This window comes from Vigna unguiculata, chromosome 9 (genome assembly GCF_004118075.2).
Source record: "Vigna unguiculata cultivar IT97K-499-35 chromosome 9, ASM411807v1, whole genome shotgun sequence".
NCBI classification, from domain to species: Eukaryota; Viridiplantae; Streptophyta; class Magnoliopsida; order Fabales; family Fabaceae; genus Vigna; species Vigna unguiculata.
The window spans coordinates 12,880,198-12,903,797 of NC_040287.1; the positions used below are offsets into that span (position 1 = coordinate 12,880,198).

The following is a 23,600-nucleotide window of genomic DNA, read 5'->3' on the forward strand; positions in this document are numbered from 1 at the left end:
TAATATTACTATTATAGTATTAATATGATTGGTATTAATGAATATTTATTATTATTATTGATAACTACTATTAATCTATTATTAATATTATTTTACATTATTATTATTATCACTATAAAAAAATATAATTTTAATAGGGGTTTATTATTTGGGATTATAATAACCCTAGTAAGACATAAACATAATAGAAGTTTTAGAAACTTTCCTTAAGTTCCAAAATTTTTTCAAGAAACCTCAGTAAAATTTAGTTTCTAATTTATTTATTTTTAATTTTCAGTCAAAAACTGAGAAGCAACTTGGCTCACGTCTCATCTATCATCTTCGCGTGCCTTCCAATAAATTTGCTTCTCTCTGATTTCAAATCACAGTGCCTAGGAGGAAGACGAATTGTTCTTCTGTCTGATTTCTTCCTCTTCGCTCAAGGTTAGATTTCACTTTTGTTATCGATCAACGATTGTGCCTCACCACTGTTCTCCTTGATTTTAATTTTTCCTTTGCTTTCAATTTCGTGTCATTACTCTTTTGATTTCATCACATGCTTTTATTTTCATCTCATTCAATTTCGTTTTCCATCTCTCACCAAGAAAAACTCACGACTTCCAGCAGCACAGAGCACTCATCTCATCCCCATTCTTCGTTCCCGATGTCGGTGGTGAGTTGTAAGGTTAGATTATCACACTTTGGGTAACATTTTACTAGAACCCTCGATTGATTAATTGTAAATAAAAAGCCTCTGTGAACACTAACCTAAATAAAGAACTCGTGTGTTTTAGAGACGAAAAACGAGTAAAGATTGGTCAAGCTAAAGATTGATTCATGATTTAATGAAGACGGTCTCGTAAGGTGAGTTTATTGAATAAATATTCTCAGATTTTAATTACTTTGAACTGGAATTGTTATGTAGTAGAAGTGTTTTGCTTCTTGCTTCTGTATTTAGTTTATAATATGCTGTGGATTTGATTTTTAATTTACACTCATGGATTGAGTTTTTGGTTGATTGGTTGAGCCTTGATACTTGTAATATTTATTAAGAGTTGTTTTTCTGCTTTTTCCTTTTGAAACGAGAACAAAAGGTGGTTACTCCTCTAAAGCAAAATTATGAATGCATAAGTTCAGTAGTTTCAATCACCTTATAAACTGGTATGAAACCTCCCTTTTAAATAAAAAAATTACTTAATGGGTTCAATTTATATATATATATATATATATATATATATATATATATATATATATATATATATATATATATATATATATATATATAACTGTACCTTTTGGCTGAAAGGTGCCCATGTTGTTTCAGAAAGTTCTCAATCATTATGTAAATGGGGTTCTTCTTGTGGAAATAGTATCTTCGTAAGATGCAAGCCAACACCATCAAAATTCCCAATGCTCCAGCAGCTGATGTAGCTATAGGTTTATTACAGTAAGGAGTTAAAATAAGAAAAAAAATACCCTCCATGATGCTTTGTTTATTTTCATATGAGATTGTTTGCAGGAGATTGTTTATTTATTTACTTTTGTTATAGGAAGTCACCATACATCTACATCTTTTTTCTGTATTTAATCACTCATCATATTCATAAGATGAACTTATATTGGAAAACTTCATCAACCAGTGAAGATATTTAACTTGCTATGATACAAGATTGACAAATAATTTACAAAATGTTGTACTTTTGTGTTCGAAGTTAAATAAATCACTGTAGAGAGAATCAGGGGTTGAAAAAGTTGTACCTGCTACCACTATCTTGACCTTTCTACTAGTTTTCTCTGCAAAACATGAAAAAAAAAAGGAATTAAACAAAAACAAATAACAATAAAACCTAAGTAGAAATAAGTGGTAACTTGGATCGGTTAAATAACCATTTATTATAACTAAACTTCATGAGAAAGTGAGAACTCATATTGGATCCTTAAGTGCTTGCTTCATAACTTAACCAGTTAGATATACTTAGTTCAGGTTTCTTCATTCCACATCAGAATTACGAGAGATAAATCATCAGCCTAGGAGCTAGTTGAAACAAATTATTTCCATCAATAAACAAGGTACCTTGTATACATAAGAACTTCCCTTGGCTGTCAAGTTGACATTGGCCTCGTCTAAGATGGTAACAAGAAGAACACTCACCAGACACTTCTATTTTAACCAGAATATCAGATGATACATAGTCAAAGAGGCTTCCATTCGAGTTAGGTACAAGCTCTGCATCTCTTATTGGAAGTCTAACCATTGAACAATGTTCAAAATAAGAACCATGAAGCTCTTCAGAATAGTAACTGAAGGACTCATCAACATTAGATGTGCCATAGAAGATGTTCTCCTTCGGGCATATTGTAGATTTATAAAATGCTAAAGAAGGAGGATTGATGTTGAGGGTGTGGTTGCATATGAATAGAGTAGCAGTTGCAAATAATGAGAAGAAAACAGAAGAAAATAATATCCAAGTGCTCAAGGGTTTTTTAATAAGCACTCATGTAAAGACTCTTTGTAGAGTATCAGACTCCTTGCAGAATTCTTTATAAGAATAGAAAATTAGGTAGCATTACTACATTTCAGACTAATTTTGATTTCTAGTTCAATGATGTGATTAAACATATGCTTATGTTAACTATAATTTTGTATGGTTCCTATCATCACCACCCGAACTAAATTTATGTTATCCTTTACAATGTATTTCTATCATGAAATGGCACGAGGAAAGTAGTTGGTAAACACGTCATGTGTTGTACGACATCTCTAACAAAAGGGTATATTTTGGGAAGCTAATCTCCCGGAAATTATTACTCTGTTTTAATTTTTCTTTATACCTGTATAACATGTATATGAAATGAAAAAAGTTCTCATCTTATTTTCTACTTTAGGTTTCTTTCTTAATCATGATTATAATTATTATGATTTCTGTTGTTTTAGTCAGATATGATGCAAATGAAAATCAAATGGTGACAGACTTGTTTCAACAAAGGAGGATTCTTAAACGTAGGTATGTGTCCCAATATAAACACACTACTCTGTCTTGTGTTAACCATCTTATATCTTCAAATTTACTAAGCTAGATTGATGACTATGCAAATATTACCTTGTGGAGAGAGCTAAGGATGCTAATATTGCTTCATGAGTTGACTATGTTCAATCCTGCACCGGTAATGTTTAAGACTGCATAACTTCTTTTATTTTTTAGAGTTTATATTTGTAATTATGATTCACATTTATATTGTAGGTTTCTGATCAAGGAAGTGTGCCAACTAATACAACAAGTTCTGGACATGAGGAAAATCATATGTGATAGTTGAAGAATATAATATAATGTGGAAATTAATTGAACCATTTTATGTTTTGAGAATCATTGCAGTACTTCATGATAGTTTTTGCTGACTAATATTGTACTTGAATTTGAATTCGTATATTTGTTATACTTTGATATACATTTAGTCATCTATAAATAATTTGTCAATTTGATAAGTTTATATCTATTTATGTATAATTTCATTAAATATAGATTAAAAAAATAGAATAAATGTAAATAATTGTGATTGAAAAAATATATATGAATACATAAATGATAAATGAGTAAAAAAATATAATAATAATAATTTAAAAATCTATGGTACTTTACGGAGGTTTTGAAACCTATAGTATTTTACGGAGGTTTTGAAGTTCAGGGTATTTTAGGGGGTTTTGAAACCCATGGTATTTTATGGGGGTTCTGAAACCTATGTTATTTTATGGAAGTTCTAAAACCCATAGTATTTTATGGAGGTTTCAAAATCCACGATATTTTATGGAGGTTTCAAAATTCATGGTAATTACCGAGAGTTTTAAACTCACAAAACTTAACTGAGGTTTTAAAACCTATGTTAAATACAAAAGGATAAAAAACCTCCGTTATTGATTGGTGCTTCCTGGGGTTCGTAAAAACCCCGACTAACACATTCTCCAGGGATGGTTTAGCGGAGGAAATCAAAACTCCGGGTAAAGAACTTAGTAGAGGTTTTAACCCTGGGTAATGTAAAAATAAACCTCAGTTAAAAATATTTTTTCTTGTAGTGTATTATTATATCAGAAAGTCAAATTGTTTGAACACGTTGTGATGGGAATTAATGTTAGCTATGAATAAGATTGGGTGTGTGGTTCTCTTTAATTTTTTTCCTATGCTAATCTCTATATGAACGTGTGTTAATGTTGTTGTTGGATAGTGATGGTAAGTTTTGTTAGTTTTGAAATGGTGATTTAAGCCAAGAAAGGGGGGGGGTTGAATTGGCTATTTAAAACTTTTTCGAAAGCTTAAAACTCTTTTCAATTGAATCAAATAGATTAGAAAGTTAGGATGTAAAAGCAGCAGACCAATAATCTTTCAATCGGTTAAAAAAATAAAATAACAAACTAATTTGTTCTTGAGCTATGAAAGAGTCGATTAAAAAGACAAATCAGTCGGCTAAAATACTGGAGATTTATGTAGAATGCAGAATTCGTAGATTTAACTCAAACAACAATCTTTTACATACAAGACTTATTCCAATCAATATTTCTAACTATTATATAGCCTAAGATTACACAAGAACGCATTAAAACACAATAAGAAGTGGATTACTTGATTTTCTTGAGATTTTAAAGTGATTCAAGGTGAGTGAGATGAGGGAAAGAGAATTGCACAATTATTTTTATATTGGTTCACTCAATCACAGAGCTACATCCAGTTTTCTAGGACAACCTAAGTCTGGTTTTCACTATATTCAAAAGTTTTACAAATCAAACACCAAGACTAGACTTTTGAACAAAGAAACTCACAAGATTTTTGACTCCACACAAAAATCTAGAATCACACCCTGTAAGAATCACACTTACAGACTTGAAATCACATCAGGCAAACCAACCAGAGGCACAAGAACATTCAAACCTGATGGTGGTTGTCCCTAGCTAACCATACATGTGTTCTTCAAGCTACTCACAAGCCAAAATGCCTCCAAGATCAACCAAAATCTTCAAACAATGAGTTTCAACTATGTATTGTAGAGAGAGAGAGTTTTTTTAGAGAAGAATGACAAAGTTTCGTGCTCAAAAACTCAAAAATGAGACTTTGCTCTCGAAAACACAACATATATAGTCTAGTTTAAGTGAAATCAGTTGATTGAATTTTCGATACAGTCAGTTAATTTCTCTTGACTTAAGTGAAATCAGTCGATTGAAAAATAATTCAACTGACTGAATGCATTCATACCAGAAACTATATACTACAAGCCTTTTAACTTGTTAAAACCCATTTTAACATATTAAAAGAGACACACTGAGGCACACAAGATATCTAACCTATGTCATATAGCCTACCAACATGATATAACACAAAAACATTACATTTAACATATTATTTTCAGATTTAACAGTTTAAAAACTTAATCTTGAAGTGGATCTTCATAAATCTTCATCAAACACCTATGATTCTCATGCACATGACTTTATCAATTCTTTGCTTCAAACTTGCTTTTGCTAATAAGTCATATATTTTTTTGTATTTGATTTACTTTAGTTCAATTACTTTATATTCAAAAGTTTATAGTCATATTTAGTTACTTAATCTAGACCACTTACGATTAAAAAAATTGATTTAACTTGATAGCTCTCAATCTCATACACCAAATAATTAAACCGCTTAAATATAATTATTCAAATAAATTATCAATTTAAATATAATAACAATATTATTTATTTGTATTACTATTACTATTAGTATTATTATTAGCATTATTGGTATTACTTTTACTATTATTATTATTAACCATTTATATTATTATTATTATTATTATTATTATTATTATTATTATTATTTACATGTTTCTATTTAAAAAATTTAACATCAATTTCATGTTGTATTTATTTTTATACGGGACCATATTATAGAATATACCTATATTTTACTTCAATAACGACCCGTGCATACACATTTCATTTTAATATAACACACATGTATTTCTATTTAAAAATTTTAACATTAATTCCATGTTGTATTTATTTTATATGGAACCATATTACACAATATACCTACATTTTCCTTTAACAAATACCTGCGCATATGTATTTCATTTTAGGCTTAAATAGTCATTTGGTCCTAGTTTTAGTTAATTTTTTTTCAATTTGGTCCTACTTTAGAATTGTTTTTCCTATTGGTCCTAAATTTGGAAAATATCATTCAATTAAGTCATTTTACTTAACACCGTTAAAATCATTAACATAATAATGTATATGTGTCACTCTTCCACTAACGTGGTGCATTGTACAGTGACGTGGTTGTTTATTTACTGTGTCAGAATGGCATGATGTTTAATTGAAAGGGGGATTAGGTTAATGAATTAGAACAAATTGGGATTAGGGTTATGGTTCGCTGTTGGGAGAAATTTTGGGGAAGGATCACTGTTGGGGACGAAATTTGATTGAAAGGCATTCGTATTGCTGTTGGTGACAAAATTTGTGTGCATTGGAATTTCTTTTTCAATTGTAGAAGATATATGTGCGAGAAGATAGTTGTGCGACAAGATTGGTGGTGTGAGGTGTTCGTATCGTCAAACAAGTTAACTCTTAGCTTTTCTGGTTATGTATTTTAATTAGTGTTTTTGCTTCGTTTTGTTTGTGCATGAGGATTGATTATATTTGAGTTGTCGTTTTCAAATAGAATAAAAGGTTCTTGTCCCCTAATTTAAAATTCTTTGTTTGTCAATTTTCGGTGGTGGGGTGTTTGTGTCAACCAACCTTTAATACAATTTTAATTGTGTAAGTGGTACCCCATTTAAACATTGTTAATATTTTTTAAGCTTTGTGTGTGTTTCAATCTTTGGATGTCTGACCACGGTGGATACTTTGCCACCGATGAATATTTTTATATTGCTTCTTGTGAAAATGTCTGATTTGTAGGTTATTGGGTTTTCCTCTGCGCCATAGACGAAAGTGTATGCATCTAATCATCTGTAAATCTTCTGCATTTTCTGAGGCAAAATGTAACTTGTAATTACACTTTCATATTAATCCTTTTGTTTATCTTGGAAATTATACAGATCTGAAGGATTTATTCTATGATGAGAAACCTGGGTATTTTGAATATGCAAAGGAAATTACTGTAAGTGCTTCAGATTATTATTACTATTTTCTACTGAAATCTATTTATAAAAGGCATATATATGAGTACTTAAATGTAGATTGAAGCAGATGATGCTTGCTTAGCTTGTGAAGCCACATTAACCAAGGTAAATGCTTTCCTGGAAGAGGCAATCCAGTCTTCTTGCGAAGGAATTATGATGAAAACATTTGATGTTGAGGCTGGCTATTTTCCATCAAAGCGTTCAGACAAATGGTTAAATGTTAGTATTTGCCCTGCAGTACTATGGACATTTTAGGTATTAAATCTGTATCATATTCTGATCATTCATTTTGTAGGTCAAGCGAGATTATGTGGAAGGATTAAATGATACTCTTGATTTAGTACCGATTGGTGCTTGGCGAGGAAATGGAAGGAAAGCTGGATGGTAATTTTAATCATCGTACTGTTTTCTCTTAAAATCATTTTAAGATGCTGCAATGAAACTTGTATTAACTTGAAATTATTTTATCTCATTTTTAAAAAAGGAGTATGCATCAGTATATTTTAAAAGCGCAACAGAAAACAACACAAAAATATTCAGCAGAAAATCCAAATTTGTGACTGGACAACCAAGTTTTACTGGAGGTTAGGTTGTGGGAGCAAGGGGCTAGGTTATTAGAAACCCTTACATTCAGTAGTTAGGGTAAAACATTTTGAGCAGTGAACATATAATTGGGTTAGGGTGTTTTATACTGAGAAGCAAATGTTTGTGTAGGCCTAGTGAATTTTGCTTTAACCGTACATGTGTGTAGGCCTAAACTTCTCAGCGCATAGTGCATGTCGTTTCATTCTCAGATGCTTGGAACAAATCAAAAAATGGCAATAGTTTGTTTTAGTATGAAATTTTTGGGTGAAATATCTATGTTAGGTGCAACCAATAAAGCAATAGTCATATCTAACAATTATAAAATATGGAGTATAATCAATAACTGATGCATTAGAGTAAGTATAAATCACAAAAAGTTTGAGTGGCACTTTTGTTTGAAAAAGGTGTTTTAAATATTATGATCCATGTGATTGGTTAAGAATGAACATGATTATGTCGAGCAATAGGCCAGTCTTTGTAATTGTGATAGAAATTTGTGTCTATAATATATAGTAAAATCATGAAGTTTTATTATTTTTCTCACTGGTTGATATGCCATGCATGATTACTTAAGAACTTATTTAAAACAACAAATGGAAAATGAAGTGGCAGAAAAGTGTATGCATTTTCTGCACCAACACAATGATTCTATTTGTTGTATGAAATCGATTTACTTTACTGCTGTTTATCTCTGGATCTTTTACTGTTCCAGGTATAGTCCATTTCTTGTGGCGTGTTTCAATCCTGAAACAGAGGAGTATCAAAGCGTATGTCGTGTGATGTCTGGTTTTTCAGATTCATTTTATATAGAGGTATAAATTGTTGACTTCAAAGTATTCATTTTTTTTTTGCTGAATAGAAGTTTGGTGGGAGGGAAGCTTACCCTATTCTGTATCCGTGTTTGCTTCAGTCCAAGTTTGAACTCTGCTTCATGTGTAGGTCAGGAACTTAAGGATAGGGGCCATGCTTAGAACTGTTTTGCCTGCATGGGCTCATGCTGTTGCTATGAATTCTAGCCCTACTTTTCACCAAGGAAGAACTGCAGAAAATTTGAAGGAGAAACTTCAGGGGCATTCTGCAGTCATCTTCTTTTACCTATGTCCAAGTTAATGTATTTATGTGCTATTTTGTTTACCTATTTGCTTTTTAATGGTTGATATTATTTTTTCATAATAATTAGTTTTCATCTGCCATTTTATATGTAGAGGAACTTCCATTTAATACGATAATAGGAGATAAGATTATGTTAGTATACAAGATAACCTTATCCAAAAATACATTTAGTAAAAAACATGAGTAACATATAATACAAGGACTTGTTAGAAGTAGTTCAACTATCCAATGCTAAGTTGCCTTGCCTCACGTGTTATAATCCTAGGGAATAATCTCCAGTAATTCCTGAAGAGTCTATGTACATGGACTATATGCAAGATCTATACATTACATTCTACAAGAATAAAAGCTTTCCCTTCTATCAGATTAGCTTCCCTATCTTTCTAAATGCCCTCCTTCCAAATTCAACAGACATCATCAATATGATTGTTGCTTTAAACCCCTGAATGTCTAGCAAAAATTTCATTTACATTACTCAGTATTAATACAATAGAAAAAATATTCTCGGATAAGAGGGAGAGAAAAAAGTGCAGTGGCCGAGGATAATATATCCTCCACAGAAAATTAACTAACGTGCAGGCTACTCACTAAGTAATGATATTAGGGAGGGTCACCATACATACTCTTATCCTCATATATGCATAGAGGGTTTTTCATATTTGAATCATGATCAATTGGTCATCAAGGTGCAACTTTACTGCTGCACTAGGATAAATTCTCCATAGGGAAGAGAAAAGAAAATACCCAATGAACAAACTGAAAGCACATCAGTTGTGTAAAGCTCGCCAATGCCTCACATTCTTTCTATTTAGTTCTTTACTTGTTCTGAAGTAGTTGAAGCTGAAGAGAATGTTATTTCGAAGGTAAATGCTGGAACCGTTAGCTAGACAAAATGACATTCTTAGACACTAAATTTAAACCCCAGCATTTCAGTCTGATGGGAAATTCGAGAACAGAAACTTCTTAAATGTTCGAGCATTATGCTCTGACAAAGTAAAAGCATAAATAGTGCATCTTCACAAGACCTTTGTCTTTTACATTCCAGCTAAATCCTGTAAAACTTGTAGTGATTTTCATCAAATCATAGTGAACCTAGATTTGTGAGAGCCAAGAGGTCTGTGTCATGTAATTAGCTTGTAAATTATGCAAAAATGGTAGTATAGTAATTTTCAAATTTCAATGTAACTTTAATGATTTAGTGATTATAGGCTTGCTTTCAATTCTAGCATTCATGATTCCTTTTCTTTTATCTATCATTTCTCTTGGCTCAAACTTGGAAGTCTTACCCTTCAATCTTTTACCCCTTTAATTTTTCTTTAAATCTGTCACATATAAGTTATAACGGTTGGAGGTCTCATATCGACTAAGAATATGATCAAATCATAATATATAAGGTGGTACAAACCTCACTTTGCAAACTGGATTTTGTGGTTGAGTTAGACATGAACATACCTAATAAAATGGTATCATAGCTATTTCAAGCTTATCCTATGAGATTTATTGGACCTATTGTATCATCCATTGTCGAGTTATTGTCAGACTATCCACAAATATCTAATTCTATGTTTGAGATGTTCATTTCTCAGCGTGAGTTGGTGTGTTGAAGATCCCATATTAAAAAGGAATATGGCTAAATCATAATATATAAGTAGAATGTAAACCTGACTTACTAGCTGGCTTTGTATGATTGAGTTAGAAAAAACCAACTTACTGAGAATAACTATTTTCCATAACAAGTTTTGTGAAACTGTGTGAAAAGATAATGATACATGCAAGGTTGTGTATTTATTTGGGCTGCAATTCTTAATTGGATTTAACACTAACAATTTGTTACAGGTCAATAAGGTTCATGGGGCTTTTTTTGTTACAGTTTAATAGTAGAAGTGACAATTTATATCTGTCACTAAATAGTTTTCCTCACTCCCCAGGTTCTTTCTATGGAAGTTGTTGAAGCATATAACATACTGCCAAATCTGGTAAGTATTGTTTATTTGAATTGTGAGTCTTGCGTTGAGGTAGATTTTCTGATTGAGACCACAGCATTATTGCATTCATTAGGCTGTTGTTAAGACTCTATGGTACTCTACTCTCATATGGTAGGTAGGAGATAGGAAGGTTGGCACTAAATATTTTCTTGTTTCTGAGCAGCTGTTGTTGAAAGTGAGAAAGTATAGGCTTTATAAGTTTGTATCTACTGCATTGATTAATATGATCAAATACTGATAAAGCTTGATATACAATTTTATCAGGACTTCGTCTTTAGGTTCCAATAACTTTGTCGAAGTTGTTCTGATTTTTTCTTGATTGTCTGTAATTCATATTTGTTTGTTTTAAGGTTAATTCATGAAGGATAAAAAATTTCGTTGTCATCTACTTATGCAGGATCTAATAGTTCCATCTCTCATGAACAAAGGCATTGATTTTTTGGTTTCAAGTTTATCAATGGTTCCAGGCATCCCTATTAAGCCTATGCTAGCAAAGTATACACTATTCCATATATTGGCCCTTTCCTGAAACCTTGATGATTTGATTTCAAGTTTCTAGAACCTTTTGTCAACTTCAGTAGTCTTCACAAGTCCTCACGTATTTTATTAACTCCCAATTGATTCTTTTATTTTCCATTTCTTCATAGGATCACCAATGGTATTCCTCAAGCACTGAAGCTATTTGAAAATAAAGCATTTACATGTGAATATAAGTATGCGCTATTCCTTAATTAGTTAGTTGTTTCCTTTTGTGTTCACTTCTCTTTTGACATCTCATTGCATTCAACGATGAACATGAAGAAGCAAGTTGTCATTTAATATTTTGGGTGGATATATTAGCTGGGTCATATGAAGTTTCAATCACAACAGATTGCTTGTTAGAGCATGTGCATATTAAAATAGTAATTTTATCTGCAATTCTACATCACTTAATTTGTCAAATTTGTATGTCAATGCTATAAAACTTATGGGACAATGTGCTGTTAAGTTTCCTTGACTGTGAATTCTAAAGTTTTTTCCAAGTTGACTATTAAAAAGAAAAAGAAAATATCTTTTAGTATCAAAATTGAACATTTAATCTTTTAAAAATGGTCGTTTTGATGGCAGGAAAGCTGGTACAAGGCAGAGTCATCAGGTTGCTGGTGAAAAGAAAAAACTAAATTTTTAATATTCTAAGTTTCAAAATTTGAAATTCTAATCTTATTTCTATCTTTTACAAAGTTTTCTAAAATATCTGTAGTAGTGCAGAGATTACTTGCACTATTGTACAAAAGAGAGGTAGTAGTAGGTGCAAAAATGTCAGATTGCTTCATGTATAATCAGTTTTATGTGAAACTTGAAAAATTTCTTGGATAGATAGTGATCTTGCCTGTTTATTAATACCTTTCAAAACGGTGATATTATTCAGGGTAAACATCCACTTCGGCATTACTTGTCTCTTGTTCAAGATGAATTGCCTTTTATTTCACATCACTTGTTAAATTGAGTTTAATTGAATCCCAGGTATGATGGTCAGCGGGCTCAAATTCATAAATTAGTTGATGGATCAATTTGTGTTTTTTCAAGAAATGGGGATGAAACAACTTCAAGATTTCCTGATCTGATTGACATAATCAAGGAATCCAGCAAGCCTGTTGCATCAACTTTCGTAATGGATGCGGAAGTACAAAAAAGATTCTTGCCGTGATATTCTTTATATTTGTTCTTATTAACTTAGCTCCTAGTATTTACTCATAATTTTATGGTTCCTGTACCTTTCAGGTTGTTGGTATTGACAGGAAAAATGGATGCAGGATTATGTCTTTCCAGGAGCTATCATCACGTGGGAGAGGTGGAAAAGATGCATTAGTTACTGCAGAGAGCATCAAGGTTGGACATTTGCATTTGGCCTATAAAACACGTTATTTTTATTAATTATATTCAGTACTACAGTTCAAAATAAAAGACTTGACCTTAGTTGATACTGGTTTGTTCTATGGACAGCATAGTTATTTAATTTCAGGTTGTAGTTAACTTAGATAAAAACCAATTATTTAACAATCTTAGGAATGTTACCTGACTCGGTAACTTTTAGAAGGGTTTAGTAGGATGAAGTATTAAAACATTTGTTTAATTGTCAAGAACATGGAAATTTTAGAGGGATTGGAGAGCTCTGTTGAAATTATGCTCTTTTCTTCTTTTTCTTTCGATTTTTCTAGTCAGGTCATTTTGCTTTGCTTTGGTTCCTTTGAATTTGACGTGGTTTGGTTTTGCTCTAGTTCTTGCAGTAGTATTTCTTGTCTTTGTACTTCTCTAGTTCTCTTCTTCAACTCTATTTGCAGTTAGTTCTCTGGATTTAATTCTGATATCTTCTCTTTGTTCGTGCAGGTGGATATATGCATCTTTGTTTTTGATATCATGTTCGCAAATGGAGAGCAGTAATTATCTTTTACTCAAGCTTAATATATTTGGTGATGAGCTTAGAAAATGTGTCTCATGAATACTTTAGCCTTATTTGGTTCACTGTATTACGTGCTTAACCCCTATCCCGAGGTTAAGTCAAGGGATACGTTCTGAGCCACAACTCAAGGAACACCAGCAAGCTGACCTTTAAGATATCCTAGAAGCCATGTAGATCACGCACATCATAGCAAGCATAATACCAATCTGCTGCAGCAAAACCGCTTGGCGCTACTCATGAGGCGCCAAGCGTTGCCTACCTCCAGACCGCCGGGTAGGAGACACATACCGCCAGGCACATAGTGCCTATAAACACACCACTGTTGCAGTCATCGCCTGGCGGGACTTCCCTCGTCGCCAGGCGCATGCGTACCAGTAGCCCTCTAAACCCACAACTATCATTTGATGACTCTAAGCCACCGCCAGGCGATGCACCAGTACTGCGAGACATACTATTTTTCCACTACATTCGATTTTACCAAGTAATCCTAGTTCCCTAATGCATCACCCAGTGCGCAAGCCCACAAGATTAATTCAACCCCATTGAGACTTGTCCTTAACTCTCTACAGATTTAAATCTTTAAGTATTCACTCTAAAACTTTCTTTCTATGTTTATATGCATTAGACTACAACCATGAAACGCATCACTTATATGTACTGAGACTTACCTCTCTTGTACTTCAGACATAGTACCCAATACATAGATCAACCCACACAAATTACTTCAACCTTTAGACCAATTCCACCATTAGTTATTTCCATGTCCCATTAATTAGGCCCCCTCTCCAATAATCCAAAGTACTACTACTTTATTTTTCATACAATTCCTATTAGTCTTACCTTGACACCACAATTAAACAACTCATGTTCTCTGCCCATAATTTCAGCTCCTCCAAGTCAACTCAAGTATACAATATTCACTCAATTCTAAGTTTTAAGTCAACTCCTTAGTTAATACATTATTTTTCTTCCATTAATCATTCAAAACATTCTAAAATCCATCCTTCCAATTCCATTTAGGATTGCAACAGAACCCAACCCCAGTGCCTTCCATCACAGCCACGCAGTAAAGGACCTGCTAAGTTGGCGCTTAGCGAGAAATTCCAGAATTTCGAGCACCTTCAAGCCTCTTCTGACAATTCTCAAACCCAATTCTCTGTCTATCTTCGTAGTTCACACGTGAATATGGTAACAAAGGTTCAATTATTCAACTCTTCAAGTAAAACCATATAATCACAATTTCGTTCTTATTACACTATAGAAATCAATTCAATGAATCATTCCCCAAACCCTAACCATGTTACCGTAATTGAATGCTTCCCATTCAATCCCCAAGATTCATACCCATAGGTAAACATTCGTAATATAACACTTCTCATAATTTCACATTTTACACATGAACGTTTCTAGAGAACCCAATCAATCACCGAATTCATATATATATACTCAACAATCACACATCTCTCTCTCTCTCTCTCTCTCTCTCTCTCTATATATATATATATATATATATATATATATATATACATTCACCAATCAAGGCCATACCAGCACTTAAGCACACTTAATCATCCATTAATAGTCATACCATTAGGGAATTAAAACAACCAATCATGAGTGATGTATATTTCTAGCTGCAGACATCCAATGCAAATCTCCACCGTTCAAAGTGAATAACAATATGTTATGAATCGCTTGTCAAAATGTCACCTGAATCGGACGGTTAACGAATAAGAAAACACAGTTTTACGAAAACTGCGCAAACTAGAAAAATTTGTGGCGCCTAGCACCCAGAATTCAAGAGCTTGGCGCCTGGTGGTTCCTGCTGTGCGAAAAGTACGAAAAGTAGCATTTTTTTGCACAGTGTTTGCATCATCTAGTAGAGTCACCCTTGCCGCCAGACAGTTCATCATAGAAAAACCCAGAATTGGGTTATCACTCATGCATCGCCTGGCGGCACATTCAAAGCCTCTAGGCGGTTTCTGGGAATTTTAGAACAAACTCGAAAACACCACGATTTGGAATTATGCAGGGCATCATGATCATACATTACAATACAAAACAATCATAAAGCATGTATATACGTGAAGGAACTCCCCTAACCTGGTTTCCTTAGCTTATTTTGGAATTGTTGAGTTCCTCCTTGATCACCAATGATCTTCCTTTGACTCTATCTCAATGCAGCTCCTTTCCTCACTCAATCCTCACCCAACTCTCAATTTTCATACTCCTCTCCCTATACAATAATAGAAAATGCAGAAAACCTCTCCTCTCACATAATTAAGTACTCTCAACCATTTGAGCTAGTACTTTTCTACGTCACATCAATCAACATTAAAATCCATAAAGGCTCTCACTACCCGCATTTATTAATTAAATATTTATTTAATTAATTAAATTTCACGGGTCTTACAATACCATCTCCTTGTCTAAATGTTGTTGATAAACACAATTAACTTTGTAAGCTTACTAAATCCTGATATGTATTAAAGCATGCAAGTAGGCAATGGTTTGCTAAATTTTCTTCCTCTCTTATTTCTATTGGTTTTATTCAATCTAAATTTGATCACTCTTTATTTATAAATAAATCATCTACTACTTTTACAACTTTACTTGTGTATGTAGATTACATCATCTTAAAAGGAGTTTCATTAGTAAAAATTGAAAAAAATAAAGTGTTTTCTGGATAACTATTTTAAGATTAAATATCTTGAAGAACTCAAGTATTTTCTTGGTCTTGAAGTGGGTATTTATCTATGCCATAGGAAGTGTACCCATATATTTTAAAAGAGACAAGAAATTGCCAGCAAACTGTGCACCACACCTTCCATGAATAACATTAAAGTGTTTTTTTAAGCAAAGAATATTCTCCAAAATGCAAACTGTTATCGAAGACTTATTGAAAAATTGTTGTACTTAACTAATATAGGACCGAGTATAAACTTTGTTGTAGATCTTCTTAGCCAATTTGGACAAGGACCTACTATTTATCACCACAAGTTGCACAACACATTCTTAGGTACATAAAAACCAACCCTTCACAAGGATTATTTTCTCCTTATGACTCTGAAATTCAACTAAAGGGGTTTAATGATTCTGATTGGTTATCTTTTCCTAAAACTAGATGCTCAATATAAGGTATTGAATTTTTCTTAGAACATCCCCTAATTTTAGGAATTTAAGAAACAAACTATTATTTCTTGATCCTCTTTTGAAGTGGAATATTGTGCCCTAGCCACAAATGCTCGTGAGCTACATTGCCTCTCTCATCTTCTACAAGGTCTTCATATACAACCAAATAATTCTATTATTTTTGTACATTGATAATCAATTGACACGTCACATAACCCATAATCACAACTTTCTCAAACGAATGAAGCATATAGACATTGATTACCATGTAGTTCCAACCCAATCTCTTCCATCTTCTCCCTATATGCTCGAATTAATAACTCGTACATGTTTTCACTAAAATTTTACGTCAATTATGTTTTCAAATGATTATATCCTGACATGGAATAATGGGCATCCATTTTCTAACTTGAGGGGAGGTTGTTATGATTATTACTTCTTGGTTAGGGTTTTGTAGACAACCATTTTTAACTTTTAATGAAGCTTTATGAGCTTTTATGATGTTTTGAGGTGTAGTATGATGAATATAGTTAACATCTTGATAAGATGTAGTATGTAGAACAACTAATATTTCTAAGATATTTTGGATTGTTTCTTCCATGTATTTGTTGAGTTTGAAAGGCATTACCATAAAAGTAAAAAACTAATATGAGGTCATAGAAACAATAAAAAAATAAAAATTAAATACAATTATAACTTAGTAAAATTTCTTCCATTTTCTATTTGAACTTTATTCTTTTTAAAAGATCCAATTTTTCAAATATTATATAATTTATTTTACTTTGAGTAATTTTAGTTTCTAATGATTTTTTATACAAAATATTATTTGTAATATTGTATGAAATTACATCACACTCTTGCACTAATTTATTAGTTTAGTAAGAACCTAGAAAATAATTAGGACTAAAACTTATCTATTTTAAGTAAAGCTTGAAAATTTTATTATTAAAATACAAAGGTTGTAAATAGAAAAAATCGTTCAATCGATTTTCATCTAATAAAGACCACCATGTCTTTAAAACTATTTATTCTTTTTCTCTCTAAAATCTCTCTAAGTTTACTATCAACTTATTCATTCTTTTGAAGATTAGAGATTGTCATAAAGATCCAAGCAAAATATATAGTAATCCTAACCGATCTAAATTTTCTTTTGAGTAAATACATCTTCACCCTTCTCTTAAGTTAACTTTTAGAAGTGTGTATGCATGTGTTTTAGGGTTGTTACATGTGGTTGAAAAAGGCTTAAGATGAATATCTATTTATCTAGGATTGCCAGGACATGCTCAAATTGTTAATATTAGTTTTTTTAGTACATGTATAATATTTTATGAGAGCAAGAGTTATTAGAGCTTAGTTGAGTCAGAGGCTTAGTGCAGATAAGGGAAACTAGTAATTTGTTGGTAGTGCTTTAGTTAAATGATCTAGTAGTATGGTTGACACGATCATTGAATTTGATTTAAGAAATGTAGTTTGTGTGGATGAATTTTGGATAGTTAGTTTTAATTAAATTTTTGTTGATTTGATGCATTTTATGTTGTACTAGTTGTGTGAAGTTTTAACAATTAAGATATATTATTTTAGTCAATTTGGTATGGTTTAAAATCATTTGGAGAAAATTATATCTTTTGGGAATGAGGATGGAGTAGAAATTGCTCAATTTGACTAAGTGATTGATAAGATATATTTCTTGAGGTTTTTGAAATTATTGCAAACTCGTTGGCTAGCCATCCATTTCGTTGAGCAAAATTCTAAATTTCAAAGTCTAGAGAGCTCAAGTCATTTTAATCACTAGGCAAACCTTTTGATTAAGGCTTCCAGGGTTTTAATTATCGGGCGACTAAATCGTTCACTGAGAGAAATTCCTTTTGTTAAAATATAAAGAGGCTAGGGTGGTTAGGTTGTTGGTAGAAATCATTAAGTTTTAGTTCCAATACCTTGTCATTAGAGGAGTCAATTTCCTTGCTGAACAAAATAAATTTGATGTAAACCTAGAGTGCTTAGAGGAGATTGGTTTGAGCGAGCATAAACTCGCTAGGTGAGTATACCTTTAAGGATCTTGAGAAAAATCAATGTTTGAGATTTTGAGATAAAAATGTGTGGGTGTGTGCCAAGTAGAGCTAGTTTTAGGTATGATATATTATTTTTGTGTGGGTGTGTGGTCAAGTAGAACTATGGAATGTGCCATAATCTACTATGGATTGTTGATTTGATATATGTGTGATGCGAGTGTAGTTATTTTTAAGGAACAAATGTTATGTTGAGTAGCGGTAAGATGTGTATTGAGTAGGGGTTTCTTAATGAGATTATTCTGAATCTACTAATATTGAACTCACATACAAAAAGATATTAGGTGGTGAGAGTGGATGAAGGTTCCTATAATTTGGAGTACGATGTGAATAAGAACCATAACTGGCATATTATAAGAAACTTACCGTATTGAGGAAGTCTTGGTTATTGGGATGTGACTTTGTGAGTGAATGATTATATGATAGGTACAAAACCTCTAAGTCTAATTCAACATACGGATCTTCCGGAAGTAGACATGAGTGTTTGTGATGATTATATGAATTGATTTCTACATCATATTAATTAGATGATGAATGAGATGTGACAAATGTGTGTTTGTTTCATATTTTTATTGTTAAATGTATGTTTTGTTCAAATTAATAGTAGATTACCCTACTTGTGTGTTTTGTGTTGTTCTAATTGATAATGGAATTAGACTTTAGAAGAAAGGAGGAAGATGAATAAATCATGTACACATTTTCTCGCACAAAGACATTGACAGATGATAAAATATAAATATATTTGAAGTAAAATAAATAACAAGCATGCACACAAATTTTATACTGGTTCACCTAATCACATGGGTTATATATATATTGTCTCTTAAGCACAATGCTTAAAAGGTTCCACTAATCAAACAACTTGATTACAACATTAGTATTAACCTCTCCAAGTATCACGAGTGTAGTCTCTCTAGACATGAGTGTCAACCTCTCTAGCTATCACTAAGTATCAAATATCTAGGTATTACGAGTATAGTCCCTCTAGGCAAAAGTATCAACCTCTCTAGGTATAACAATTTTAACCTCTCCATGTATCACTTATTAACCTCCCCGTGAGATCAATAAATCTCAAATGGAATAACGACAAACACTCTTAAAGTAAGAGAATACAAATGAAATTCACTCAAATATACTTCATAAACTAAAGGATTTTACAATGGTTAACTACACACGCCCATTGTTTTCACGACTATTGAAATGTGACTCTATAAGCTCAAATATCTCTCCTTTCTCTTTCTCATTTCTTATGTATTTTACTTTCTACTCATGCCCTTTCTTCTTCACCTTGATCTTTGTATCTATAGACATGTTGTGAATATGACAATTAAGTGTCTGTACTTCTAAATCTTCTCAAATTAATTCTCTATATTTTTTTATTCTCTTTGTATCTTATTCTTATTCTTATTAAGGAATGTTTTCATTATCTTCAAAGCTTTTGCTTTCCTCTTTTCTTGATTTTCTCTTTCTTTCCTTTTCTCGATTTGCTTATTCAATATGTCATTCTTCAATCTTCAAGCATAATGATATTGTTCAATCTTCTTTTCTTGTTGATTGTTTCTCTCTCCTTTTTTGAGTATATTCTCATTGAATAATTCATTTGTTTGTTTTCATAGTCGTATTTCTTTCTTCTTTTGTGTCTTATGCCAATTTGTAATCGTTGAATAAGTGAATTTGATCATGATAGATATTCATCTTCTCAGTTCATCAGTCTCTTCATATAATCTTCAAGATATTCTTTCGATATTACAATCTTTAATATATTGCAAATGACCGTTGTAGTACATTGATATCTGATCTCACAATTATGTTGAATGATCTTCTTGATATTTAACACTTCAAAATAAAAAATTATAGATATAATTTACAGAGCTTTTTGTTTCTTCCTTAGTTGACTCTTTCTTTCATTTTCTAGATCTTCTCTTTAATGTGTCTTTTACCTTTTTTTATTTTCTTCAACATTAATTTATATTAACATCTTCACATTCAACACTTGGTAACAAAAGTTATGATGTAATCTTCAAGATAATTTTGAGATCTTCATCTTTGGAATTTATCTTTCTAGAAATACATAGTATATGATATTTCTTCTTTTAATTACTTTCTCATTGTAGCTTCTCTACTTGAATCTTCTTAATTTCGATTCTTCAAATCATATGACCATTGAGAACATAATATTTTTATTTTTCTATTAAGATGAAGCAAAATCTACATAGAAAAGAAATGTAATATTATCTATCTTTAGAAAATCTTCCTTGTAATCCTTCATTTGTAAGATATCCTTTGTTGAAGTTGAGATATATTTTTTTAAGCTTTAATATGTCTATTCCTTATTGAGATCAAAGAACACTTCTTCTAGAAAGATATTCTCTATTGAAGATTTTGATGTAGTGTATTTGTCTCGAAATCAAAGAATATTTAATATATAAAGTATTGATTTTATATTCTCTCCAACTTTCATAAATTCTTTGCTAAAGGAAACTTTTTCAAACCATAATTTGCATATACTATAATCAAATGTAATCATATACAATAAATTAAGATAAATTAAATAATGTTAGTCATTTATAAAAGATTTCTATACATAGATAAGATGTATGTTTGACATTTAAAACAATTCTAATTTTTAGATATAATATCTTTCGTGAAATCATTTAATTCAAACTTAATTATACATAAATATATTAAAATTTGTGGCTTATAAAATTTTATTTAAACTTTGTAGCTTATTCAAATCATAAATGATAAGAACAATACAACGAATTCGCACTTAGTCTTGAAAAGTGTTAGACGAGGTCCTATAGTTACCACAAAATATTCAATAGATTAACAATTTGGTAGCTTTAATATGTAAGACTAAATGAATTATATGAATAACCACATATATCTTCATTTTCATATAATATTTGTTATCATCAATTTTGTCATTTTGTATAGTGTTTTATTATCATCAAAACTTCTTAAACCTTTTGTCTAGAGGGTTATCTGTATCGTCTAGTCTCAACACTAATATGTGATGATTGTGTTTTACACAGAAAGAAATAATGTTTCAAGTGAAAGGCTCCACATTGATAATTTAAAGAAGGGTTAAATATGTTTTTAGTCTATGAACTTTGACACAAAATTGAAATTTGTTCCTGTCCAAAATTTTGACATATTTTGATAGTCAAACTTTAAAAATTAATGGATGTAGTCCTTCTAACCCAATTACGTTTTTTTTTGTGACCAACACATTTCAAGCTAGCATTTGAGTTGTTGACACCCTATCAGCCGGAGAACATGTTTAACATGTAAAAGAAGGAATAAAGGTTAAAAGGACTATAGCCCTTCATTTTTAAAGTTTGTGGACCAAAATGTATCAAAGTTTCAGATATGAACAAATCCTAATTCCTCGTTAAAGTTCAGGAGCTAAAAACACATATAATCCTTTAAAGAATGTTAATATATATATATATATATATATATATATATATATATATATATATATATATATATATATATATATATATATAATTATTTAATTTTAATTTTATATGTTAAATCATAAAAATCTTAAAATAATATATACTTATTTTAAAAGTTATAAATAAAGAAGGTATTCTATAATTAATATATTATAATAAGCAAGATTATAACAAGGTTACGACAACGGAAAACATTTTAAAAAGTTACAACTTTAACAAATGAGTCAAATTGGATATAAGTATGTCTTATCATTTTTCTTTCTTAAATTGCCAACTATAAAACTATTTAATAAATAAAGTAAATGATTTAAACCATTATAATAGGTTTGGTCAGTATTTTTTAAATCGTATCATAAATTCTCCTAAACATTTTAAGAAAATTAATATTTAATAGAAAAAGATAATTAATCTTATTCAGATGGTAACCAAAAAAAATATTTTTAAATATATTAACCCAAACACATGATTAATTTTATAATTAACTCACCTTCAAATATAGAGTTATTTATAATAATTTCTCTATCATCATGACAGTTGTTTACAACTAAATCAATTTAAAAAAAAATAAAATACGGAAACAATAGATACATTCCTCAACTACTAAAAAATATTAAATAATATTTTAGCATAATATAATTTTCAAACATATTATTTTAATATTCTCAAAATTAATTTAATATTCTCAAAGTATTTCTTTTACCATTAGACATGCACGTTTTGCACTGAAAGTCTGTTGTCGTTCTTATAATTTTTGGTTTATAAAGAAATGTTTTTCACATTTATGATCTTTGGACTACTTTTACAAGAAGAATTTATAAAGAAAGATAAAAGTATTTTTTATAATTTAAAATTAGTTCATATATATTAAAAAATTTATAATTAAGTCATATGAGAAAATTTATATATAAACTAATTTTGATTTTAATTTTGTATAAGTTTTTAAAAAATTGTGTTAACATATCCTGTAAGACCCCTTTAAAAATGTTTTAATTCTTTCTGCCCTAAAGATAGTGGGCTGCCCTTGTAAGTGGGCCTAAGGTCGGCCCAACAGATAAAGTCCTTAGGTCTGCCCTAAACCTAACGTTCCTTACCATTTTCAGAAAAAGCTTTTATCCTTGCCTTGAGCCGCAACCGTCTTTACTTCTTCTAGGGTTCCAACGTTCTCTAGATTCACGTTTGGCTTGGCCATTGTTCTGCTCACGTAAGTACTCTCTCACCCTATCGCCTCTGTCTAGTATAGTTTCGTAGCCACAGTGGGAAACTCTGTATTAACTCGTTTAACCGCTGTTCCAGTTTGCGAGTCGGGTCCTAGAGCTGCCATGCTCCTTGACTCCGTGTCGAAGTCCCGTACAAACCCATTTCCAGGTAGGGAAGCTAAAACCTTGCTCTTATGCCCTGTTTTCTTATGGTTTGATTGTCATTTCGAGTTTGCACGGTTGGTATGATGATATACTGGTTTGGGTACATGAATCTGTGGTTGAATCTGTTGTTAAAATCTGTTGTTTGGCTGGTGTGAGGGACTGCTGCAGGAGAACAGCGGCGAAACCTGCAAATCTCGCCCAAGCGAGTCAGTCTCGCCTAGGCGAGATGAGCAGGGACTCGCCCAAATCCCAAATGCGCGAAAGGTCGCCTAGGCGGCCCGCTCAAATTTTTGAGCGAGTAAACACCTCGCCAAGGCGAGAGGGGT

At 31.5% G+C, this 23,600-nt stretch overlaps 1 protein-coding gene and 1 long non-coding RNA gene across 14 annotated transcripts; both read left to right on the top strand.

Annotated features, from left to right (window-relative positions):
• Positions 1 to 243: 243 nt before the first annotated feature.
• On the top strand, positions 244 to 3,401 carry LOC114196243. Of its 9 annotated transcripts, none has more exons than XR_003606650.1 (6): positions 247 to 423; positions 585 to 664; positions 774 to 843; positions 2,915 to 2,980; positions 3,058 to 3,144; positions 3,222 to 3,401. It is a non-coding gene; the product is annotated as an uncharacterized LOC114196243 (long non-coding RNA). The 9 variants fall into 9 exon arrangements; XR_003606646.1 differs by having other exon boundaries at positions 249 to 423; positions 2,915 to 2,984; XR_003606645.1 differs by having other exon boundaries at positions 244 to 423; positions 2,915 to 3,144.
• A 2,919-nt stretch (positions 3,402 to 6,320) lies between these two features.
• LOC114163952 (DNA ligase 6-like) lies at positions 6,321 to 16,009 on the top strand. 5 transcript variants are annotated; one of them, XM_028048351.1, is made up of 12 exons: positions 6,321 to 6,939; positions 7,045 to 7,106; positions 7,186 to 7,347; positions 7,424 to 7,512; positions 8,426 to 8,525; positions 8,653 to 8,781; positions 10,755 to 10,802; positions 11,209 to 11,306; positions 11,459 to 11,524; positions 12,315 to 12,474; positions 12,573 to 12,680; positions 13,179 to 16,009. In XM_028048351.1, the coding sequence occupies exons 3-12, from the start codon at positions 7,282 to 7,284 to the stop codon at positions 13,230 to 13,232; spliced, it is 918 nt and encodes a 305-aa protein (XP_027904152.1). In that variant the 5' UTR covers positions 6,321 to 6,939; positions 7,045 to 7,106; positions 7,186 to 7,281; the 3' UTR covers positions 13,233 to 16,009. The 5 variants fall into 5 exon arrangements, with proteins under 5 accessions (XP_027904152.1, XP_027904155.1, XP_027904153.1 ...); XM_028048354.1 differs by having other exon boundaries at positions 7,196 to 7,347; XM_028048352.1 differs by having other exon boundaries at positions 6,321 to 6,563.
• The last annotated feature ends 7,591 nt before the right edge of the window (positions 16,010 to 23,600 follow it).

Coding starts and splice junctions, on each gene's coding strand:
- LOC114163952 (XM_028048351.1), top strand. CDS start 7,282: ATGATGAAAACATTTGATGTTGAGGCTGGCTATTTTCCATCAAAGCGT. Junction 7,348..7,423: donor GTTCAGACAAATGGTTAAAT/GTTAGTATTTGC, acceptor TTCATTTTGTAG/GTCAAGCGAGATTATGTGGA. Junction 11,525..12,314: donor GCATTTACATGTGAATATAA/GTATGCGCTATT, acceptor ATTGAATCCCAG/GTATGATGGTCAGCGGGCTC.